At 50.4% G+C, this 23,721-nt stretch overlaps 3 protein-coding genes across 9 annotated transcripts in view; 2 read left to right on the top strand and 1 right to left on the bottom strand.

The window, feature by feature from the left end:
* Nucleotides 1-5,576, top strand: part of CFAP99 (cilia and flagella associated protein 99) — a 43,054-nt gene extending 37,478 nt beyond the window's left edge. The window contains exons 12-16 of the mRNA XM_036853430.1: nucleotides 2,761-2,902; nucleotides 3,009-3,160; nucleotides 3,977-4,182; nucleotides 5,145-5,307; nucleotides 5,447-5,576. Coding sequence (XP_036709325.1) covers nucleotides 2,761-2,902; nucleotides 3,009-3,160; nucleotides 3,977-4,182; nucleotides 5,145-5,307; nucleotides 5,447-5,563 — 780 coding nt within the window. The 3' untranslated portion in view covers nucleotides 5,564-5,576. The remainder of the gene's footprint in view (nucleotides 1-2,760; nucleotides 2,903-3,008; nucleotides 3,161-3,976; nucleotides 4,183-5,144; nucleotides 5,308-5,446) is intronic.
* Nucleotides 5,577-6,764: 1,188 nt separating this feature from the next.
* LOC118895362 (translation initiation factor IF-2-like) lies at nucleotides 6,765-9,405 on the bottom strand. The gene is made up of 3 exons (XM_036852269.1): nucleotides 9,064-9,405; nucleotides 8,264-8,730; nucleotides 6,765-7,089 (listed from the first exon to the last, which is right to left on the bottom strand). Exons 1-3 carry the CDS (start codon nucleotides 9,403-9,405, stop codon nucleotides 6,870-6,872), a joined length of 1,029 nt encoding a protein of 342 aa, XP_036708164.1. The 3' UTR covers nucleotides 6,765-6,869.
* Nucleotides 8,606-23,721, top strand: part of RNF4 (ring finger protein 4) — a 42,002-nt gene continuing 26,886 nt past the window's right edge. For 3 of the 7 annotated variants that reach the window (XM_036853436.1, XM_036853438.1, XM_036853437.1), the window contains exon 1: nucleotides 8,799-8,899. The gene's annotated coding sequence lies outside the window, so the exon portion shown is untranslated. Of the gene's footprint in view, nucleotides 8,717-8,797; nucleotides 8,916-23,721 lie in introns of those variants that run through there. The other 4 variants (XM_036853431.1, XM_036853435.1, XM_036853433.1 and 1 more) reach the window with 3 other exon arrangements.

Here is a 23,721-nt window from a genome sequence, read left to right as displayed (position 1 = left end):
GGAGGGGGTGATTTGCCCGAGGTCACACAGCTGGTCGGGGGCGGAGGCAGAGCTAGAATCCTGGGGCCTTCTCCACGGCCTGCGCTGTCTCCTGGGTTCTGCGGGATTCGCTCCGAGCCAGGAGATGTCGCCCCTCTTCCTCACTCCCAGGACCAGGCTGCCAGCTGTCTCTGTGCCTCCCCAACCAGCCGGGGGTCCGGGGACTCGGCTCAGCTCCCTCTCCTCCGAGCCCAGGTGTCTTTCCTTGCACGTAGTTTACTTACTTGGGGTAAGACTCCTCCACGTTTCGGTAGCCTACTTTTTCTCACCTCATATTTCCACACAAGCATTTCTCGAACTTATTACAACGTTTTCGAAAGTACTTTTTAAAATAAACGTTTTACTTTGGGACTTTTTTTAAGCAGTGACAGAAAAGTTGCAACTAGTATGGAGGGTTCCCCTGTTGTCACCCAGCCTCCCCTGCGGGTCACATCTTACGTCAGCACGTGCCGACGGGGTTTCTTGCACTGTCACAACAAAGCACGGAAAACTGGAGGGCTTTAGCTGCCGTTCTGGAGGCCGCAAGTCCAAGATCAAGGTGTTGGGTGGGCCCTGCTTGCTCTAAGCAAGGCTTGCTCTAAGCCTCTTCCGGCTCCTGGTGACCCCAGGAATTCCTTGGTCTGTGGCAGCCTCACCCTATCTCTGTCTCCACCTTCACAAGGCCATCTTCTCCATGTTTCTCTGGGTCTTCTCCTCTTCTTATACTGACACTTGTCATTGGATTTAGGACCCACCCTAAATCCAGGATGGTTTCATCCCAAGATCCTTAACTCATTACTTATTGGATCCTTAACTAGTTGGAAATAAGATCACATTCTGAGGTTCCAGGTGGACATGAATTCTGGGGGGGCACCAACCCACTACACCAGGGTATATTTGTCACAATCAAGAAACCAATATGGGCACGTAACTTAACTAAACTCCACACTCTATTTCGATTTCAGCATTTTTTTTTTCCTACTTATGTCCTTTTTCTGTCCAAGATCCCATCCAAGGATGTCCCAGACTCGTCTTGGCCATGACATTGTCTCAGGCTTTACTTGTCCTTGGCGCCCTTGGCAGTGGTGAGGCGTGCTGGTCAGGTGTCCTGTAGAACGTCTGTCTGTTGAGATGCTCAGACTGGGTATAGGAGGAAGACCACAGGGGCCACGTGCCTTTTCATCCCATCCCTTCAAGGGTGCCCGCCGTCAGCAGACTTATCACTGAGGATGTTGGACTTGATCACCTGGCTTCTCACTGCGGTCATTCCCCCTTTCCACGTTGCGCTCCTTGGAAGGGGTCTCTAAGCAGGGCCCACACTCAAGGAGGTGGGTAGGTTATATGGATTCTTCAGCACAGAAGACATGTCTCTTCTCCCTCATTTACTCGCTTATATATCTATATATATCAGTCCACTCATTTATATCAGTGTGGACTCATGCATATTTATTTTATACTTTGTGTTATAATCCAATACAACGTGATTTATTTTGTTGCCAGCTTTGGCCGCTGGGACCCCTTTCAGGCTGGCTCCTGTGTCCCTTCGACATGCCCCCATACCTCCCACCATCCTTTTGCTTTTTGAGCACTTCCTTACTTTACGGTGCCATAAAATGCTCCAGGCTCATCTTGTATCTTCCCTGCCCCAGCCCTCAAACGGCCATTTCTACAAGAACCGTGGTTCCTTTTCTTAGAACCTGGAATGAACCTGCACAGAAAGGGATGGTCAAAAGCCATTTTTATATGTGCTGGCAAAGTGCTTTAAGAAAGGCTTCCTTCCTGCCCAGCGTGCCTGGCATCCACGCTGCCACAGATGGACCCTGCACATACCATGCAGTCGGAGGTGAGCCCCCAGCTGCCAAGACCTCCAGGACTGGGAGCCCAGGGGCTCCCTGGCAGCGCTGGGCAGTGACAGGAGGTATACATCCCACCCTGTCCTTTGTAGTATCTTGAAGACTGAAAATAATATTCTGAATTGTTCACAATAGCTCCACACTGGAAACAACCTGAATGTCTGTCAATGGTAGAATGTATCAAAGAGTTGCTATATATTCCCTGAAACAGCCAGGAGAATAAGCCAACTGCACTCCCGGTGAAAAGGTGGATGAGGAAAGTACCCCCAGATACTGAGCAGAAGAGGGAAGCCACAGCCAGGATACGGGGCGAGTCCTGTTGTGCGCGGTTCAAAGTGGCAACGCCACGCCCCGCGGTTTAGAGCTGCGCATTTCTCAGACTCCTCCAGAAAGAAGAGTGTGGGGTGACCGTCAGGACATGCCCGGGGGCGCATGTGATGGGGAGCCTGGGGCTTCCCGGGGGCTGGCGTGTCCTCTGCACAGACCTGGGCAGAATCCGGACAGCCGGCTCCACGTGGCTGCAAAGCAAGCAGTGCCCTCCTCTCTCAAGTGGAGTCAGCAGCGGGTGGGCTTCAGGGCAAACCCAGTGGCTCTGACTTGGTTTCCCCAGGACTCTGTTGGCTGCACTCCTCAGCTTATTGTCAGATCTGGGGGGGTGGCTGCGTAGTTCTGGGCTCACACCCCCAGGACCACAGTGGAGGAAGGGAGGACGTGAGGCGGGACTTCCCCAGCAGGCCCCACCTCCAGACGCTGATGAGCTTAGACCCAGGTTCCAGGGTGATTCAGGGTCAGGGACTGGGTCCACTGTCCAGACCTCAGGCTGCTCCCGGGGCTAGGGCGGGCCCAGGGTCAAAGGCAGCGGCTCTGACTGTGGCGGCCGGTTGTCCAGACAGCTGAGCTGATGCAGCAATGTGCCGAGAGGCGCCTCCAAGAGGAAAAGTCCATGAAGGAGCTGGTGGAGCAGGTGATGGAGACGCAGAAGAACGTCAAGGTGGCGCAGACAAAGCTCCTGAAGGGCCGACGGCAGATGGGTACAGTGTGTGGGGGGTGCTCGGTACCCTCCCAGGGGAGCTACCCGTGCCCAGTGCCGGCCCTGCTGCTCTCTGACCCCCTCAGCACCCCCTGCTTGGCCCTTAGTTCAGGAGGTGATAGACGAGAGCCGGGAGCTGCTACAGCGCAGTGCAGAGGTGGCCAAGGAGGAGCAGAGGCGGCGCTGTGAGCTCATCTCCCAGTTGCGAGCCCTGGAGACTCAGCCCACGCGCAAGGGCAAGCTGGTGGACCTGACCCAGGTGAGGACGTGGCCCCCGGAGCCCATGCCCATGTGACGACCTCGGGGAGCTTCCCCAGGTCTTACTGGGCCTGGCATTGCCGTGAAGGATGTGTCCAGAATTCCCACCAAGGCCAAAGGCAGTCTGGACCCAGGCTGAGATCCACCTATCCGCTCATGCCCAGCTCCCCCGTGCCCGCCATGCTGGAGGCCTGGATCTGGTCCAGATGCTCAGTCCTGCCAGGGAGGCCTCCATCACCCCTGGGGGTGGGCAAGGTAGCCTTCGTGGAGCTGCGCGTTGAGGGAGCTCCCGGAACTCACTAGGCCTGGGTGGAAAGGGCAGTGTAGGGAGAGCGCAGGTGCACGAAGGCCCAAGGCTGGGCAAGCAGGAGGCTAAGAGAAGGACAGCAGCGCCGGGAAGCCTGTGTGAGAAAAACCACGAGAGGCCAGGCTGGCGCGCGGTGACGTGGGGGCAGGCCTGGTCCTGGGGGGTGAGCAGAGTCCAAAGGACTCTCTACCCAGGCCCCCAGGTCCTGGCTGGGGAGACAGTGCTGAGCTCCATTTGGGCCCTGCCACAGCGGAGGGGCCTACAGGGCACCCAGCTGAGATGTCCCCACAGAGGTCGAGGGCTGCAGAGCAGGCCCAGGCTGGAGAAGCTGGATGGTGGACACGTCATACAGGCACCACTGAGTAGATAGGAGGAGGTCTCCTGGGCACCAGGCCAGGCCTATGGCACTCCGGAGGGCTGCTGGTACTGGTGCCAGCGCCCTGGAGATGGCCAGGCAGGCTGGGCCTGGGCCTGGTTCCCAGCCTGGGGCCTCCCCTGCCCACCCTGCAGATCCCCGGCTATGGCCTGGAAGGGGAGATGTCGGTCGTGGAGCTGCGCGAGCGGCTGGCCCTGCTCAAGGAGACCCAGAGGTGCAAGGAGGAGGAGAAGCGAGACCAGATCATCCAGGGCAAGCGCGCCAAGAGCCGGGCGCTGCAGAACACGGTGGAGCAGATCTCGCTGTGCCGCGCGGCCATGGGGAGGTCTGCAGCCTTGAGGTTAGTGCCAGTGGTCCGGGGCGGACGCCTTGGGTGGGCAAGGAGCAGGGAGCCTGCTTTTGCACCCTCCTGGGTGGCTTCTCCTCGTAGCAACCCACCACCCTCCCGCCCAGGCAGTTCCCTTGCAATCACTTGCCCCCAACTATTTTCTTTTTTTAAAAAAAAAACATTTATTTACTTATTTATTTATTTACTTTTGGCTGTGTTGGGTCTACGTCGCTGCACGCGGGCTTTCTCTAGCTGCAGAGAGCGGGGGCTACTCTTCGTCGCGGTGCGCGGGCTTCTCATTGCTGTGGCTTCTCTTGTTGCGGAGCACGGGCTCTAGGCGCGTGGGCTTCAGTAGTTGTGGCTCGCGGGCTCAGTTGTTGTGGCTCGCAGGCTCTAGAGTGCAGGCTCAGTAGCTGTGGCGCACGGGCTTAGCTGCTCCGTGGCATGTGGGATCTTCCCGGACCAGGGCTCGAACCCATGTCCCCTGCATTGGCAGGCAGATTCTTGACCACTGCGCCATCAGGGAAGTCCCTTTTTTTTTTTCCTTTTTAAACCAGGACTTAGTTGGGGTTCACACATCGAATTTGGTTGTCAAACATCTCTCTTTTAACGGAAAGCACGTGGACACACGCACCCCTCTTTGTTAGGAACACTGTGGTGACTTTTCCGGCCCCTTGTGGTCAAGTATGGAAGAGATCTGCAAAGATAGCAGAATATTAGCCGCCGCTATCTCTAGGCAAGAGTGGCAAGGGGAGGGCAAGATGAAAGGGCGTTCGCTTTTTTTATCCCCAATACCAAGATAGTTAATACCTATGGAATACTTTTTAAACTGCGAAATACAAGGAGCAAAAAGGAAGAGGCGCTGGGGGGAGCCCCGCCCCGAGCGGTCCTCGGGGGGCCTCTCCCCCTGCACCTAAATCCCTGGAGTCAACCCGCGGTGGGGTTGTCCTGAGCCAGCCCCGCCGCCCGCCCAGGTGGGAGGAGAAGAAGGCGCAGTCGGCGGCCGCGGGAGCGCCCTCCCGGGACGAGCGGGTGCTGGAGCTGCAGCGCAGGATCCGGGAGAAGGCGGCCGAGCGCCGCGGGCAGGAGGCACTGCTGCACGTGCCGGCGCCGCGGGCAGCTCGCCCCAAGCAGCAGGTGAGCCCCGGGGGCGGGCGCGAGGGTGCACAGCGCAGGCGTTGGAGGTAGCGGGCGGGCGGGGCGCGGTGTGTGGGGGTGGGGAAGCCGCGGTGGGGGACGGCCCCGCCCCGCGCCGACCTCCACCGCCCGCCCGCAGGCGCAGCTGGAGGCGCAGCGCAGGCTGGAGATGGAGCAGAGCCGGGAGCGCAGAATGCGGGCGCTGCAGCGGGGAGGCTCGGCAGGCGGGCCCGCTCGCTGCCTGGGTGCCGTCTGAGCCGGGCGGGCCCGCCCCGCCCCGCCCCGCCCCGCCCCGCCCCGCCCCGGGACCCCGAGACCCTCGCCCAAATAAAGCCTGAGCGGCGGTGTGCACCTCCCCTTCCTTGGCCGCGCCCCTCGCCCCACTCCGCCCCAGTCTCCTCCCGCCCAGAGCAGGGTTGCCAAATAAAATGCCAGTTATTGCGTGGGACAAGCTAATGCTAACAGAAGGATCCGCTGGAATTCCAATTTATTTGGGCGTCTTGTATCTTATGTGCTAAAACATGGCCACCCTAGCCCAGATTCTAGCCCTTCCTACGGCCTAACGCTAGGCATTCCTGCCCCTCGGAGTTCCAGAGCCTGCTCTGCTTGTGGAAACCTGGAATCCCCATTCTCTGCCCGGAGTCAGGTGGCTTAATCCGGGAACCCCCAAGACTGAGAATGTGATTGTGCTTGTGCGATTAGTAGAAGTCGCCAGGATCTTGAGCCGCTGGGAACTGGCCCTTCTCGGCCTTGTCTCCCAAACCTCACGGCGATGGGGGGAGCTGGCCAGGGATGTAGGAACTGTCCCCCACACCCCGTCTGCTGATGAGGCCACTGGTGCTCAGAGAGGTGAAGTGACCTGCCGGGAGAGCCAGGACCCAAAGCTAAGCCTGGATGCCTTTAGAGCACTGCCCAGCCTTCTCCAGCATCACTGAAGGAACGAGGTTAGAGCCACTGGGCAGGAGCTGGCCCAGGGCCTGGACAGGAATGGAGTGATTCCCCTGGGTCCTCAGACCCATCACTGGACTGGAGGTGCGTGGCTCTGAGGACAGGCTGGCTGAGTGAAAGCCTCCTGGTGTAAAGCACAGTATGCTGCAGCGCCCAGGAGAGAGAACGGGCAAGCCCATGGGGTGCAAGGCAGTAAGAGAGGGGCTGGAAACTGCCAGGCGGATAGATGTCTAGGAGAGACCCCCACACCCTACATCCTTCTTGGGTCTGCAGAGGGGGGAGGCTGGACCCCAGGGCACATTCAGACTAAGAGGGTGGACATCTCAAAGGGACAAGAACAGACTAAAGACCAGCGTTCTCCCCCAACATTCTGAACTGTGTCAGAACCCCAGGACTTCCCCACAACTGAGGTTGGTAGAAAGAGGAATTTCCCACCCCCCTGTCAAATTAGAGCTGGGAGCAGATTAAATTTCATTAAAAAAAATAAACACGGCATTTCTTACATCCTGTGTTGTTATTCAAACCCATTTCATTTGATATCGAGGAAATACGTTGATGATGACCTGTCCCAAGAGAGGCTCTCAGGAGCTCTGAGGGCTTCAAAAGGGGAATTATTAGCTTCTATAACTGGCAATCCAAAATAGGGTAGACTTCAGGACATGCCTGATCCAGGAGCTCTGTCTCCAAGCTGGTAGCAGTTCCAACCTCACATGTCTGGAGGAAGAAGGGCCATCTCTCCCTGGCAGGTCTCGTAGGAGGGAAACCTCTCTGTCCTCCAAGCCTTGTGCTCCAGTCTCACTGGCCTGGATTGAACATGCTCTGCTGAACCAGTTCCTGTAGTGGGGGAAGGTCTGCATGGGGGCCCTTGCAGCACATGGGGGCCGAAGCAAGCACTGTGGCAGAGGGAGAGAATTACCCTTCACCTATCAGATTGGCCTCTGGAGCAGAGGGGAGAGGTGGTGGCCCAACAGACTCAGGGTGCTATTAGGAGTAATGCTGGTTGGCAATCCACAGGGTCCCCACCTGCCCTCCTGGACTGGACAGCTGCTCAGAGCTGCCTTGAGAGCACCTGGGGCTTCTGCCCCATACAAACCCCGGTAGGGTCAGGTCTTGGACCATCCCCTGAGTTTATGGGCTGAGGGCCGGCCTTGTGCGGTAAACTGATGGCAACAATGTCTCCCGGTATCCATGTTCCTTGCCTTGTGACCTCTGCCAAGGCAAGGAACAGAGTAGGAAATAGGCAGAGTCTATTTCCCCCAGTCCTTGAATCTGGGCTGACTTGCTTTGGCCAATAAGGTTCAGCAGGACTGGCTGTGCACCAGTTTAGAGCCTGGACCTCAGGTGGCCTTGGAGGTCCCTCTTGTTCTCTACCTGTGTGGGCATGTCCAGGGTGGCCTGCTGGGATGACCTGGTTATTCTCAGAACAAGAGAGACAAGCTGGGCTCTTTTCTGGTTGCCAAATCCATGCCCAAGTCCAGTTCTGGGAGCTGAACTCAAGGAACCCACCACCAGATTCTCTAATCCCAATTCTGATATGCAGCCCCACCCAGGGCTGGCATGCACCTGTGTTCACAGTGTTGAGTCCTCCCGACTCCCACCTTCCCCCTGAGGTAGGTACTGCTATTATCTCCATGCTACAGGCCAGGGAACCGTGAGACTTGCCTGAACCATGGAGCTGGGATTCAATCTCAGGCAGGAGGGATCCAGGGCCCACACTATCTTCTCGATTCTTGGAGTTGCACCAGATGCCCCAGAGACCTCCAGGCTTTTGCCTGGGCCATGGCCCCTTTCCCAGGACCGGGCTGGACCGGACCTGGGCGAGAGGAGTACTCCACGGGTTCAGTCCTTCCCTTCCTGACACCTATTGTCTTCGGGATAATCCAGACTCTTAGCCTGGCATGTGGGCCCTCCAAGGTCTGACTCGTGCCTTCCCCGACCCCCACTTCTCCCAACCCCTGAATCCGTGGCGCACTGGGCAGCCTTCAGTTTTCTGGATATGCTAGCCCACCTTTCCCCATCCAGGCTCCCTCTTTCTGGAACTCTCTCCTCCATTCTAGTCCTTTCAGTTCCCAGCTCGTTTCCTCCGGGGAGCCCTCGCAGACGTCCTGGCTGAGTGCCTCCTCCAGGATCCCGAAGATGGGCCGGGCTGTGCTTCCCTCGCGTCTCCACCAACAGCCTGGCAGAGCCCGGGATCGCAGGGATCAGGCGCAGGCCCAGGGCCTGGCACGTCGTGGGGAGCGGGCGCCCGGAGGACTGCAGATCCAGGCCGATAGTAGAGACCCCAGGAAACAGGTTGGGAGAGGCGCGCCCGGCTCCGCGCCGCGAGCAGGGCAGCCGGAGCCCAGACCACGACTCCCGGGAGGCCTTGCGGGCCGAGGGGCGCCGACCGCTCTCTCGCGGGAAGGCAGGAGCTTGAGCTCGCGAGCGTGGGCGGAGCCGGAAGGAGGCCCATTTCAAAGTGGTAATAGATGGTTTCTTACCCAATAAGATTGAAAATATACCTCCTCGACCGGCCGACCACGGGAGTAGGGACAGCGGTGGCCAATAGGAACGCGCGGGGGGCGGAGCCGAGGTCTCCGGAGCGGAAATGGGTCGCTGTTGAGGCGGCGGCGTCTTGTTGAGGGCTTCTCAGCGGCTTCCAAAGGTGCTTCCTCGCTCGAGTGCGTCCACCGCTGCGCCTGCCGAGCCTCACCAGCGCCAGGCAGGGCCAGGCTTTGCGGGAAGGGGGCGGCAAGGCAGGGCCGGGCGGATTCGGGGTTCGGGCGGCTTCGCGGCCTGCGGAGGCCTCGGTGCCGCGGCCCAACGAACCGCCGTGGCGCGGCCGACCACGCTCGGGCCCCGACCTCCGACCGGGCCCGCGGGCCGGCTCGCCTGCCCGCCCGCCCCGCTGTCCGCGCAAGCCCAGCTCGGCGCGGGGACGGAAGTGGGGAGGCCCCGCCGCGGGTGTCGGCCGCCCGTGCAGGCCGCGGCGCCTCGTCTTAGTGTCGCCGGGGAAACTGAGGCTGGGCGGGGAGGGACGCGCCCAAGGTCACTCGGAGGGCCGGGCGGGGCGCGGGGCGCGGGCCTGTGTCGGAGTTCGGGGAGACCGGGCGAGAGTTTGGTCCCCACCGAGACTGCCGCCTTTGTGTGCTCGCTCAGCCGTTCCGCCATCGCGGGTCTGCGAGTCGGCGCGGGCGGCCGGGCGGAGTCTCCTCCGGGTTAGGACGGGGCTGGGGCGCCCGCCGGGGGCAGAGCTCAGCAGGTCCTCGGCTTCCGGGCGTTGGCTGGGCGCGTGGCCGCCGAGGCCTGCGGCCGAGACCCCCCGCGGGCGCCTGGAGACAGGTGCCTGAAGTACAGGACTCACTGCACGCCGCTTTCCACCCTTTGACCCGTCGAGGGACAAGGGGAGAGTTCAGAGCCTTGGTAGCGGTTTTTGTGAGGTTTTGGCTTTTGTGTAACTCCAGTTCCTCCTCATCGACGGTCACGGCCATACCTTCCTTGTGTTTCTGCGCCACGTTCTCGGAGCCAGACCTGGGGTCTCAGCTCTGCAGTCCTGCACTCGCTGAGGCTGCCTGAGTGGCCAGGGAGACTGAGGTGGTCTCCCCAAGGTCACAGCCTCGGTTCCCTGACTGCGGAGCTAGCCCTTTGAATTCAGTGACCAGGAGTTTGCTAATGAGAGGCAGAAACGTTGAAAGGCATCGTTTTGCTTTGTCTTTCTGGTGGTTTGTTTTTTGATGGATGGGGGGACATATTGGGTAGTTTTGTGTATGAGTTTGAGGTGAAATGGGAATATTCAAGTAGAAAGATGTGTAGCTGGCTTCTGTATTGCGTGAACTTGAGTTTCCAACTTTGACTCACATCTTGCTGTAATCCAGTATTTATAAACCTTTTTACAACCACGACTCCGCCCGCCCCCCCGCCCCCCCGCACACCCGAGCTTTTTCACACGTTGTTTTCCTGATTGCCCACTCCAGGAAATTTTAATGCTGCTTTCACACTGTATGTCTTTTTTATGTGGTATATGCATGTTTATGCTTTGTACATAAAAAGAGGAGGCTTTTTTTTTCCTCCTTTGAGAACACGTACGTTAATTTTTTAAGTCATCACATTTGAGGTCTTCTGCTTGCACAAAAATAGGCATGGTACAGGCCCAGGAGCCAGAGTGGAGAGAGTGAGAGACATTCCCTGAGGTTGAAATATAAATGGCAGAAAGGTGGGACTGGAGAGGTAAGCTGGAACTAGATCACAGAAGGTCTCCGGTGTGCCTCCGCAATAAGGAGTTCAGAATTCATCTTAAGGCGGGGTGGGAAATCACTAAATTGAGTTCTAAGCAGGGAAGTTAACAGGGTTAGGTTTGCGTTTTAGAAAAATCACTGTGCTATGAGAAGGATGGTTAGAAAGGTGGACAAAACTAGTGGCTTCAGGACCAGTTAGGAAGAGAGAAAAGGATAGCCTGAACCAGGGTAGTGACTAGTCGCTGAACTTGGTAATGGCGATTGCCAGTCATGGCAGTTCTTCACTGGCTCTTTACTTAAAAGCTCTTAGCCAAGTCCATGCCTGGTAGTTTATACCCCTGCCAATTTTTGGAAACGTTTTGGGGTGCTACTCAATGAAAATATGTGCACAAGGTAATTGGTTTGTATGCTGTATAAAAATGGCTTTGTATGTTCTTGTGTATCTGTTATCCATGTCTCATTTTGGAATGATTTACGTACATCTCTCACCGTCCCCAAATTAGGAATTTTTGAGGGATAAGGTGGCTCCTGTAGAATATTACAGGGTTGGCTCTGTTATTGAGATATGATTCACATATGTGCTCTTCTAACTTATCTTTCTAAATAGCTTGTTTCCCAGCAGGACTTTGGGAATTTTAGAGCGAGGCATTTCGAGGTTTCCTCTCTGAGGGGGAAGGCCCAGAGCACAGATACTGACTTACTCCAAGGTCACAGTTCAAGTGTGAGAAAAACGTGAGGTTAAGATGGAGGGTGCCACTATAGGGTTATGGAATCTCCTTTGGAAGCATTTTTTTTTTCCCCCGGCATAAATAAGAATTGGCAGGTTTATTGAATACCACATCATGCAGAGTAGGAAAGGCCTGGAAACATTTCAAAATGAGTATTATCAGTAGCCTGCTGGTGCAAAAGAGAAATTGTGACCATCAGGCCTTCCTGTACTCTTTTGAAACCACATAGTTTCCTGGAGTATCCAGTAGGGTACGTTAACTGCAGAATGTACCTCCAGATAGCTGATTAAATTAGCTTGCTATATATATTTAGATTTACTTGACATACACAAATTTAAAATGAAAGAATGTCTGCTAAATGGCATTATTATCTGCTAATGCCTTTTTGTTTTGGAATCATAATTTCTGGTTTTAGGAATGCGACTCCGTTGTCTGTAAGGGTTACTCTAGGTTTGTGATATCACGTCTGCTGTTTAGTAGTCTCTACCACTTACAAATCCACCCTGCCAGGTAGTTGTGGTTGGTTCCATTTTATGTGTCCTGAAGCACAGGAAGGGCACAGTCACTTGCCCAAGGTCACACAGTTAGTAAGAAGAGACCTAGCATCTGGACCTCAGATTCCATTGTCTTTGTTCCTTTTGCTGGACTTTGTTATGTCATTCACATTTTTCTGTGGTGGGAAAGCACAGGGCTGGTGTTTCTAGTAGCTTTAAATAGTGAAGATAAAACTTAAAAGTGGGGGATATTGTCTTTATTTTTATGTTTGTTTTTTCAAGTAACGTTTACCCAGGAAGGGTCTGATTATAAATATTCTCAAGAAGCTGAATTTTCAGTGACTGCGTTGTATTCCTGAAGACTCTAGTTATTTTTCGTGAGTCCCCCCAACCAAAGGAGGTGGTCTTAGGACCTGGACATTCGTCCGTCTGCTGTACCTCACCTCTTATTTCAGCCAAACTGTTGCTAAATTCTCCTGCTTACTATAGCAGACCGGTATAAAATTTGCTTTGTTTCTAAGCACCTTCTTGATATTTTTCAGTTCTTAACTAATGTTTAAGAACTTTTTGCTCTGGCCTCTTTTTCCAAGTTGAAAATGCTTCAGGTAGAGATGTTCTGTCCTGTTCTCCCACGATGATCATCTGTTTTTAAGTCTTCCTTTGTTTCCTGATGGTGGCTATATTTTTACTTGCAATGTCAGGCTCCATTTTTCTCATCTCTGAAAGTCATCCTTTTTTCCCCCCCTCTCAAAAACACTTTATGCTATCTTTTCTAAGTATCTGCCATCTCTCTCAAGCATCTAATGAGCTTGATAATTTAATTTCAATGGAAAAAATCATTATTTTTCACCATGTTTGTGCCAAGTGGTGTGCAAAGAAGAGGGCATGCCCTGATCAGTATTTGACATAGAGTTATGCTTAGCGTACTTGTACAGTAGAAGAAATTTAGGGTCAGGAGTGAGAGAAATGTAAGTAACATTTGAGGTATGCCTTGAACAATGAGGAGTTCCCCAAAGTGGAATGGGGGTAGGGGAACCTTTGTAGGCAAGGCAACGGCATGTATCAAATTATGGCGCTGTGATAGCAAAGAGCATGGAGTGGATACTGACATCCAGGGTACCTGAAGTAAGGTACAGTCAGTTCTGCTTGAAGCACTTGTTTGGAAGCATGGATTTGTTCCAACGGGATTGATACTTTAGGAAACAAGTTGAATATAACGGGAATATTGAGTTTAGTGTGCATAATTTCATCTGTGGGTAATAGGTAAACAGAAAACTGAACTCAGCTGAACCAAGCCACATAGACCATATACACTTCAGACATCCACCAGCTATCTCAGTTGACTGTGTTGTGAGCCACATCCTGTGCACGTCTCTTGTTACAACACTCACCCTATTTCCCAGTAACTCATGAGCTGCAGACCTGGTTAAGTGCCATAGTTGTTGTAGTATATATGCATTTCTTAACCATTTAATTTGTCAAATTGTGCTGCCATTTTTGTTAGGTTTTTGTTAGCTTCTTGCCGTGTGTGTGTGTGTGTGTGTGTGTGTGTGTGTAAGTTTACCGTCTTAAGTTTTTGGGTGTTACACCCCTAATTCCACTTTTTCCCATAAACCCTGTGGACTTTTTGTGTCGTATGGTGATTTTTAGGAAAACATACGTCTGTAACTACAAATGAGGCCAGACCGGTGAGTTGTTGGCTATACACGTGAACGCAATGGGTTTGATCATTTTGGAACATTTGCAATATTCTTGGGCCTCTTGGAGTCTGGCAGATTTTTTTGAGCTACCACGTGAAGCTTTTAACTTTCTCTGGCCCACTTAATGTTCTTCCTACTGCTTTCCTGCTTTTTCTCTTAGAACATTCCCAACGTTCCCTTTATAATAGGTGCTTGCTGTCCTGGGAGCCAAGGACCATTGACTTAATATTTTACTTCCTAGGAAGAGAGTTGAAGAGGATCTGGATTCCACTGCCAGGATGAATGTCTTTAGAGAATTGGGTTTGGCTAGCCATTTGGTGACTGCATGCATCCATTCATTAGCCAGCGCGCTTGTGCAGCTGCCTGAATGGAAGGCTGTGCCTTGTGCTACGGCGTCCTGGGGGCAGTGCTATTTGAGACCAGGTCCCCTCTTATGCAGATGAGGGAATTCCCTCTGTGGGGTGCTGCTGGGCTGCCCTTTGCTGTAGGTATACAGCATTTATAAGCTTCTGCCTCCCCGCTGCCACCGCCACTGCAGTCTGCATGTCGGCTCTGTTTAGTGGCTCTTGGTTTACTCCACACACATACACCCCACCCCACCCCACCCCAGCCCAGGTTCATGGTTCAGTAGAAGCAGCTAAGATTCCTAGCTTTGTGCTTGGGTGCCATCCACACAGGCCCAGCATGCCTGCCTCCTGTGAGTTTTAGAGTTGGAGGTTGTTAATGGCCTCGGCACCTGAGGTCAATTTGTCCCCTCGGCCTCTGGTATCTTTTCAACCTCTGGTGGAAATCTTAGGTTTCCTTCATTATATTACCCTTGCTCCTGGCCCCCAGCAATTGCCTTGCTTGTATCACCGGCTCCCTCCAGAGCCCAGACCACTGTGACTGAAAGAAAATTATAAGTTAGGGGTCAGAGAGGTGGAGAGGCCACTCGGCTTTGCTTCTGTGCTATGCCAGAGAAACCCTTCTGCAAAGGAGTAGTTACAGGACCAAGTAGGCAGCTTCTGAACTGCCAAAATTAGTTGGTTGAGTTTGGTGTCTATTAATATCCCTCCCAGTTGTGAAAATCCTCCAAATCAATCACTGATGCAGCCTCATCAGACGTGGCTGTGAGAGAAGTAAGGTGCCCTTCCCGCCTGCACCCCTCCACCCCCCGCCCCGCCCCAGGCTCCAGGGGTTTCATTGACAAAAGGGTCAACCTAGTATTTGGGGGGAATTTGTCATAATCCTGCATGTGAAGCTGTGGAGAAATTCCTAAGAACAGTGTCACTGAGTAGAGAATGAGCCAAGGTCCTCTTTGGTTGTGTTAGAGTCGTAGGTGTGTCCTGCAGATCCCAGGACATGGAGGAGACTGAGGGTCCCAATACAGGTGAGCTCCTTACAGGTGTTTCTGGGGCTGTACCCACTGCAGAGTGTTTCTGAATGCTCGGCTAAATCCTATTTAAACTATCTAGGAAAAAAGCATTAGGTGAAGTTTATTTTTTAATTTTTTTGTTGTGGTAAAATATACATAACGTAAAGTAGACGATTTATAACCACTTTTAGGTGTTCAGTGGCATTAAGTAAATTCACATTGTTGTGCAACCATCACCATCTATCTCCAGAACTTTTTTCACCTTCCCAGACAGAAACTCTGTATTCATTAAAGGATAACTCCCTGTTCGCCCTTCCCCTAGTCCCTGGCAATCACCATTCTACTTCCGTCTCTGAATTTGATGTCTTGGGACTTCACATAAGAGGAATTATGCAATATTTGCCCTTTTGTGTCTTATTTCACTGAGCATAATGTTTTCAGGGTTCATCCATGTTGCAGCAGGTATCAGAATTTTCTTTTTAAGGCTGAATAATATTCTTTTTACTGTGGATTTTTCAAATTTCATTTTCAAAAAGCTGAGGTTCATTCTTAATTCTGGAGCCTTGTACGGCAAGGCCTGAATCACAAACAAAAGTAGAACATCGCTATGCCCAAAGAGCTGTTCTTTTTCTCTAGTAGAAGCAAACGGCAATCCTTGACGGGTCCTTTGTTTGGAGAAAAGGAAAGAACTTCCCTGGGTGACAAATCACTGAGCAGGTGTGAGGTCTCCTTGGCTCTGGTGCCCCTTTCAGGCTTCTGAGACTGACTGCTTCATCAGGGTCATAAGACTAATGTGTGAAAGACCCAGTTACTGTCTCTCAGCTTCGTCAGCTGCTTTCTGTTTTTGCCAGATCTAGTCTAGTCCCTGCAAAAACCTCAGGGGAGATCCGTGGTCGAGGCTGCTGAGCCTCCTTTAGGAATAAATAACTGGGAGAGGGTTGCCCCACTGCCTCTGTGCTGGCTCGTCAGCTTCCTCTAAGCCTAAGCAGGAGTGATTAGCCACATCCTGCCAAGTCTTTTCTGGAAATGAATTAAGCCTTGCTGAGAGCCGGAAACACTTGTTCCACTTCTTCCTGGGGCTGAAAGTTTGCTTTGCTCTCATCTAGTAGCACTCACACTTGTAAGAAGAGCTATGGTTTCTGGCTTTTCTGATGTAATCCATATTTATTACTTGATTTATTGATTGTCTTTCCACTTAGAGTATATGCTCCAGGAGTGTCTCTCTCTTTTTTAAAAAAATAAATAAATAAATTTGTTTGTTTGTTTATTTATTTATATATTTGGCTGTGTTGGGTCTTTGTTGCTGCGCATGGGCTTTCTCTAGTTGCGGTGAGCGGGGGCTACTCTTCGTTGTGGTGCGCTGGCTTCTCATTGCAGTGGCTTCTCTTGTGGAGCACGGGCTCTAGACGCACGGGCCTCAGTAGTTGTGGCACGTGAGCTCAGTAGCTGTGGCTCGCGGGCTCTAGAGCGCAGGCTCAGTAGTTGTGGCACACAGGCTTAGTTGCTCCGCGGCATGTGAGATCTTCCTGGACCAGGGCTTGAACCCGTGTCCCCTGCAGTGGCAGGCCAATTCTTAACCACTGCGCCACCAGGGAAGCCCCAGGAGTGTCTCTTGTTCACCATTATATTTCTAGCCCCTGAAGCAGTGTCTGACCAGAGTAGGCACCTGTACATAGTTGCTGAATTACTCAGCTGATAGGGTGCCTCCAGGGTGCTGGGAACCTACTGGGCCCTTTGATTCATCATCACGGCTGCAAGGTAAGGGATATTTTTCTGACATTGAAGATGGTAAAACTGAGGCATGGAAATCAAGTATTTGTGCAGGGCTGTGGAGCTCATTTGGCCAGTCTCATCATTGCTGTCTATACCATGCACCCTCTTTTGTATAACAAGCAAGAGGTTCATATTTTTCTTAAGTGCTAAGGTCTGGATGTTGATGTGACAGTGGCATCAAAGTTCATTTAAGAAGCTTTGAAGGGAATTCCCTGGCGGTCCAGTTGTTAGGACTCCGCACTTTCACTGCCTAGGGCTGGGGTTCGATCCCTGGTTGGAGAACTAAGATCCCACAAGCCGCGAGGTGCAGCCAAAATAATAAAAAGGAGAGACGTGACCTAGACTGTTGGTATTAGCCAGTGCCTAATCAGTTGCCGATAAATTGGCATCACCCTGATGAGATTCTATAGGATTTAGGCTTTTCTCTGCCTTTACCATGCCGACATGAAGGGGTTGCCCTGGCCAGTTCAGTCAGACTCACTCTGCTTGTGTCTCAGAATGGCCACTTGTGAGTTTACAGTGAGGTCGGCTTTATAGTTGCCACACACAATGAGTGAGTGACCCAGTGTGTCTGAGTGTCCTCTTCTGGAAGGAAAACGCGCAAGGAGCCACCTTAGAATCCAGATTGCCTGGGGCTGTGGAAGCAGTGCCGGGGAGTTTGGTCTCAGATTTTCAGTGAGTGGTTGTGTCAGCCTCGGCTGCCCTGGCTCGTGTGAGGGCTCTGTGTGCCTGCCGTGGGGCTGGGCTGGGTGGAGCTGCTCGTCCAGACATCTCCCCTGGACTCGCTGCACAGCTGCTGCTTCCTTCTGTTTCTCGCGCACCCCTCCCCGTCCCCTTTTCTGCTGACTCTTCCTTTCTTGGCTTGTGGGAGAACTCTGGTGGGAGATACGGTGACAGAATCCGGCTCTAGTCTAACACTGCCAAACAGTCCTTTTCTAACCATCATGTGTGTAGACGTACACATATAATCACATCCACATAGGCGTCACATACATACATATGATTACGGGTGTCACATTCCTAACTAGAGTTGGGGGGTATCACCCTTAGTGTCCATAATAGCTTCCTGGGAAAAAAATCAATCTCTGACAGTAACATCACAATCGAGTAGACCATTAAATCTGTAAGAACACTGAAGGTACTAACCTCACCAACCCCGCTCCCATCTAGTAGGTGGCCTCACGTCTTTCCACTACCTCCAAGCCACACAGCTTTCTTCTTGCTTGGGTTCCTGTAAGTCTCCACGCAGGTTTGCATTCTGACTTGTCCAGTCTCCCATTGGTCCTCAGCGCACAGGTGCCGCAGTCTCTCCAAATGTATCTCTATCTGAAACCCTTGATGGCCCTGCCCCCGGGGTGTGGGTTAGGAGGCCTGTGGTGTTGCGTCACGCCACTGTGTGGTCCTCAGTTCTCACTGCTGACACAGTACTTGTCTAGGGCAGGTATTCCTCTCCCCTTCGATGCCCTGCCCACCCGATTTGTTTGTTAAATAACTCCGGTCACTTTCCGGCCTCATCTTCAGTGTCACTTCCTCCAAGCAGCCCAGCTTGGCCCTCAGTAACAGTTTGGGCCTCCACTTGCTTGGTCGACAGTGTCCAGCTCCCTGCGGCCGGCTCACTGGCCTCATTCTAGTTCCCCTGCCTGTTTATTGCTGCTTTCTCCTTGAAATGCCAGCTTTTGTCTAACTGATATTTCCAAGTTCTCCAAGCTTTGTTTCTGGCTTTTTATTCTCTTTACAGGCTTCTTTTTTTTCTACCTAACTCCCCAGATTTTAACACAGATTCTAAAACCTCTACCTCTACCCTAGTTCTGTCTCCTCTGAGTTTTTCAGCTACCTTTGGACCTTTCTACTTGGATACCCCACATGCAGCATTTCTAAAACTAAAGCTCTCTACCCTTGACACCTGTTTCTTTTTATCCCTTCTCTAGCCCGGTTTCATGGCATTACTGCCGTGGAATAACCAGTTAGACACCTTGGCGTGGGTTGGTCTTCCCTCACCCTCCTGTCAGAGCTTTCGGGATTCTTGGCATCTGGCCTTCTTGACCATTCCCAGTGCCAAGCTCTACCCCAGGTCTTTTCTTAGTGGCAGGGACAACATTTACCACTCCTCTCTCACCTCCAAGCCATTTATTCCTTCAGTAAACATGAGCATCTGCTTTGGGCAAGAGACGAGCTAGGTACAAAGTGTCCTCTGTGGCACTTCCATCAAGTGAGGGCATGCTGGGACTTCCCTGGTGGCACAGTGGTTAAGAATCCACCTGCCAATGCAGGGGACACGGGTTCGATCCTTGCTCCCAGAAGATCCCACATGCTGCGGAGCAGCTAAGCCCGTGCACCACAACTACTGAAGCCTGCGTGCCTAGAGCCCGTGCTCCGCAACAAGAGAAGCCACCGCAGTGAGAAGCCATGCACCGCAACAAAGAGTAGACCCCACTTGCTGCAACTAGAGAAAGCCCACGTGCAGCAACGGAGACCCAGTGCAGCCAAAAATAAATTAAAAAAAAAAGTGAGATCTTGCTGAATGACTGCAGTTTGCTTTGGAAACCAAGGGGTGGCGGGGCCATTTGCTAAGATGGAGTGCTGGCATGTTAGAAGGAGTTTCTTTCTGGACACACTAAATTTGAGAAATCTGGAAAACATCTGTGTTCCATATTGTTTCTGGAATTAATACATCTGATTTTGGCTCAGATTTGTTTAAGGCTGGGGGCCTTCTGGCATCAGACTGCCCTGGTTTAAATCTAGGCTCTGGTGTTTACTCAGTGTGGACTTCGGGCAAGTTACTTAACCCCTGGTCATCCTTAGCTCCTTTGTGTGTGAAATGGTGATCATAATAGTACCTGCCTCCTTGTTGGGTGAGAGGAGGATTACAGGAGATGGTGCTTGGAAAGTGCTTAGTGTCTTGAACGTAGAAGTGGCCTCTAAGTTTTAGCTATTGTTAGTTTTATTGTTCTAATGACCTCTATTAACCTGCATGATCCAGAACCCTTTGCAGTTGGTGAGAGCCGCCTTTCCCATGACCCCTCGCCTCTCTGTTCACACACTACACTTCCATGTCCCCATACTGGTCTGCTGGGAATGCCCCCCCTCCCCCCGCATCTTCCCATCTTCCCACCTCCATTCTCTGGTGAAATCCAGCCCCTTGGCAGATTTCCCTAAGGCCAGCCTTCCAACTTTTTATGTCGTCTGACCACTGACCTTTATTATCCCCTAAAGAAAAACACAGATATGGAACAAATTGCTAGTTGGCATTGGGCATGGGAGGGCGTGGCAGAACCTGGAGAATGAGGAAGCTCCGGGAAGCAGCCGCTGGGGCTCAGGAGGCTGGTTTCAGAGAGCAGGGAGGGTGTGCAAGCTGAGGAATGGGGACCTCTCCAGACGGTTGCAGGACATGTCTTTAATGACCATATTTGAAAACCTAAAAATTAAACAAGTAGGAGGCAAAAGGCTTATGGAGCAACCAAGGTATGTGCATTAAATTATTTCCCTTTGCTCAGCGGACTGATCTCTCCCTCCTCTGTCAGTGACATTTTTATCAGATTTTTCTCAATTCTAAGAGACACCATTGAGATAAGGTTTCCCCCAGAAAGCTGCATCATGGGTGTATACTCAAACATAAGATACTTCGTGTGGTTAGCAACAGGAAGTACGGCGGATCTGGGACTATGTGTGATCTGGTCTTTTGAGTCCTAAGTGACTGTTGAGGTGTTCAGGACACCTGGCTTGAACACCTTCTATTCAAGCCAGGTGTCCTGTCCTCATCTCGGGTGGTGTTGCTTTGGGAAGCGTTTGTGCCATTCTCGAGTGAGAGCACCTGTGGGCCAGCCTGAGGACTGTCAGGAGATGTTGTGCTGTAGGCCAGCCGCGAGTCTCCCTGGAGAGAGTGATACGGTGAAGAGATACTCTCTCTAAACCACCGAGTGGATAATGGGGGATGGGGGGCGTGCACGGATGCAGACCACCATGTGCTGGAGAAAGAGGCTCAGCTGGCTGGGCAGTCCTTTTATCTTTATTTTCTTAATCTTTTTTTGAATTTTATTTAATCTATTTTTTTATATAGCAGATTCTTATTACTTATCCATCTTATACATATTAGTGTATATATGTCAATCCTAATCTTGCAATTCATGACACCACCACCACCCCTGCTGCCACTTTTCCCCCTTGGTGTCGATACGTTTTTTCTCTACTTCTGTGTCTCAATTTCTGCCCTGCAAACCGGATCTGTACCACTTTTCTAGGTTCCACATATATGCATTAATATGTGGTATTTGTTTTTCTCTTTCTGACTTACTTCACTCTGTATGAGTCTCTGGATTCGTCCATGTCTCTACAAATGACCCAATTTCATTCCTTTTTATGGCTGAGTAATAGTCTATCGCATATATGTACCACATCTTCTTTATCCATTTGTCTGTCAGTGGGCATTTAGGTTGCTTCCATGACCTGGCTATTGTAAATAGTGCTGCAGTGAACATTGGGGTGTATGTGTCTTTTTGAATTATGGTTTTCTCTGGGTATATGCCCAGTAGTGGGATTGCTGGGTCATATGGTAATTCTAGTTTTAGTTTTTTAAGGAACCTCCATACTGTTCTCCATAGTGGCTGTATCAATTTACATTCCCACCAACAGTGCAAGAGGGTTCCCTTTTCTCCACACCCTCTGCAGCATTTGTTGTTTGTAGATTTTCTGATGATGCCCATTCTAACTGGTGTGAGGTGATACCTCATTGTAGTTTTGATTTGCATTTCTCTAATAATTAGTGATGTTGAGCAGCTTTTCATGTGCTTCTTGGCCATCTGTATGTCCTCTTTGGAGAAATGTCTATTTAGGTCTTCTGCCCATGTTTGGATTGGGTTGTTTGTTTTTTTGATATTGAGCTGCGTGAGCTGTTTATATATTTTGGAGATTAATCCTTTGTCCGTTGATTCATTTGCAAATATTTTCTCCCATTCTGAGGCTGTCTTTTCATCTTGTTTGTAGTTTCCTTTGCTTTGCAAAAGGTTTTAAGTTTCATTAGGTCCCATTTGTTTATTTTTGTTTTTATTTCCATTACTCGAGGCGGTGGATCAAAAAATATCTTGCTGTGATTTATGTCAAAGAGTGTTCTTCCTATGTTTTCCTCTAAGAGTTTTATAGTGTCTGGCCTTACATTTAGGTCTTTAATCCATTTTGAGTTTTTTTTGTGTGTATGGTGTTAGGGAGTGTTCTAATTTCATTCTTTTACATGTAGCTGTCCAGTTTTGCTAGCACCACTTATTGAAGAGGTTGCCTTTTCTCCATTGTATATTCTTGCCTCCTTTATCAAAGATAAGGTGACCATATGTGTGTGGGTTTATCTCTGGGCTTTCTCTCCTGCTCCATTGATCTATATTTGTTTTTGTGCCAGTACCATACTGTCTTGATTACTGTAGCTTTGTAGTATAGTCTGAAGTTAGCGAGTCTGATTCCTCCAGCTCCGTTTTTTTCCCTCAAGACTGCTTTGTTCTAGTTCTGTAAAAAATGCCATTGGTAATTTGTTAGGGATGGCATTGAATCTGTAGATTGCTTTGGGTGGTATAGTCATTTTCACAATATTGATTCTTCCAGTCCAAGAATATGGTATATCTCTCCATCTGTTTGTATCATCTTTGATTTCTTTCATCATTGTCTTATAGTTTTCTGCGTACAGGTCTTTTGTCTCCCTAGGTAGGTTTATTCCTAGGTATTTTATGCTTTTTGTTGCAGTGGTAAATGGGAGTGTTTCCTTAATTTCTCTTTTGGATTTTTCATCATTAGTGTATAAGAATGCAGGAGATTTCTGTGCATTAATTTTGTATCCTGCAGCTTTACCAAATTCATTGATTAGCTCTAGTAGTTTTCTGGTGCCATCTTTAGGATTCTTTATGTATAGTATCATGTCATCTGCAAACAGTGACAGTTTTACTTTTTCTTTTCCAATTTGTATTCCTTTTATTTCTTTTTCTTCTCTGATTGCTGTGGCTTGGACTTCCAAAACTATGTTGAATAATAGTGGTGAGAGTGGACATCCTTCTCTTGTTCCTGATCTTAGAGGAAACGCTTTCAGTTTTTCACCATTGAGAATGATGTTTGCTGTGGGTTCGTCGTATATGGCCTTTATTATGTTGAGGTAGGTTCCCTCTACGCCCACTTTCTGGAGAGTTTTTGTCATAAATGGATGTTGAATTTTGTCAAAAGCTTTTTCTGCATCTATTGAGATGATCATATGGTTTTTACCCTTCAATTTGTTAATATGGTCCCATTGATTGATTTGCATATATTGAAGAATCCTTGCATCCTTGGGATAAATCCCACTTGATCATGGTGTATGATCCTTTGAATGTGTTGTTGGATTCTGTTTGCTAGTATTTTGTTGAGGATTTTTGCATCTATATTCATCAGTGATATTGGTCTGTAATTTTCTTTTTTTGTAGCATCTTTGTCTGGTTTTGGTATCAGGGTGATGGTGGCATCATAGAATGAGTTTGGGAGTGTTCCTTGCTCTGCAATTTTTTGGAAGAGTTTGAGAAGGATGGGTGTTAGCTCTTCTCTAAATGTTTGATAGAATTCACCTGTGAAGCCATCTGGTCCTGGACTTTTGTTTGTTGGAAGATTTTTAATCTCAGTTTCATTAGTTGTGATTAGTCTGTTCATATTTTCTAATTCTTCCTGGTTCAGTCTTGGATGGTTATACCTTTCTAAGAATTTGTCCATTTCTTCCAGGTTGTCCATTTTATTGGCATAGAGTTGCTTGTAGTAGTCTCTTAGGATGCTTTGTATTTCTGTGGTGTCTGTTGTAAATTCTCCCTTTTCATTTCTAACTTTATTGATTTGAGTCCTCTCCCTCTTTTTCTTGATAAGTCTGGCTAATGGTTTATCAGTTTTGTTTATCTTCTCAAAGAACCAGCTTTTAGTTTTATTGATCTTTGCTATTTTTTTCTTTGTTTCTGTTTCATTTATTTCTGCTCTGATCTTTATGATTTTTTTCCTTCTACTAACTTTGGGTTTTGTTTGTTCTTTCTCTAGTTCCTTTAGGTGTAAAGTTAGATTGTTTATTTGGGATTTTTCTTGTTTCTTGAGGTAGGCTTGTATTGCTATAAACTTTCCTCTTAGAACTGCTTTTGCTGCATCCAGTAGGTTTTGGATCGTTGTGTTTTCGTTGTCATTTGTCTTTAGGTATTTTTTGATTTCTTCTTTGATTTCTTC

This window comes from Balaenoptera musculus, chromosome 5, assembly GCF_009873245.2.
Source record: "Balaenoptera musculus isolate JJ_BM4_2016_0621 chromosome 5, mBalMus1.pri.v3, whole genome shotgun sequence".
Classification (NCBI taxonomy): Eukaryota; Metazoa; Chordata; class Mammalia; order Artiodactyla; family Balaenopteridae; genus Balaenoptera; species Balaenoptera musculus.
This window is presented reverse-complemented; position numbering and strand designations above follow the sequence as displayed.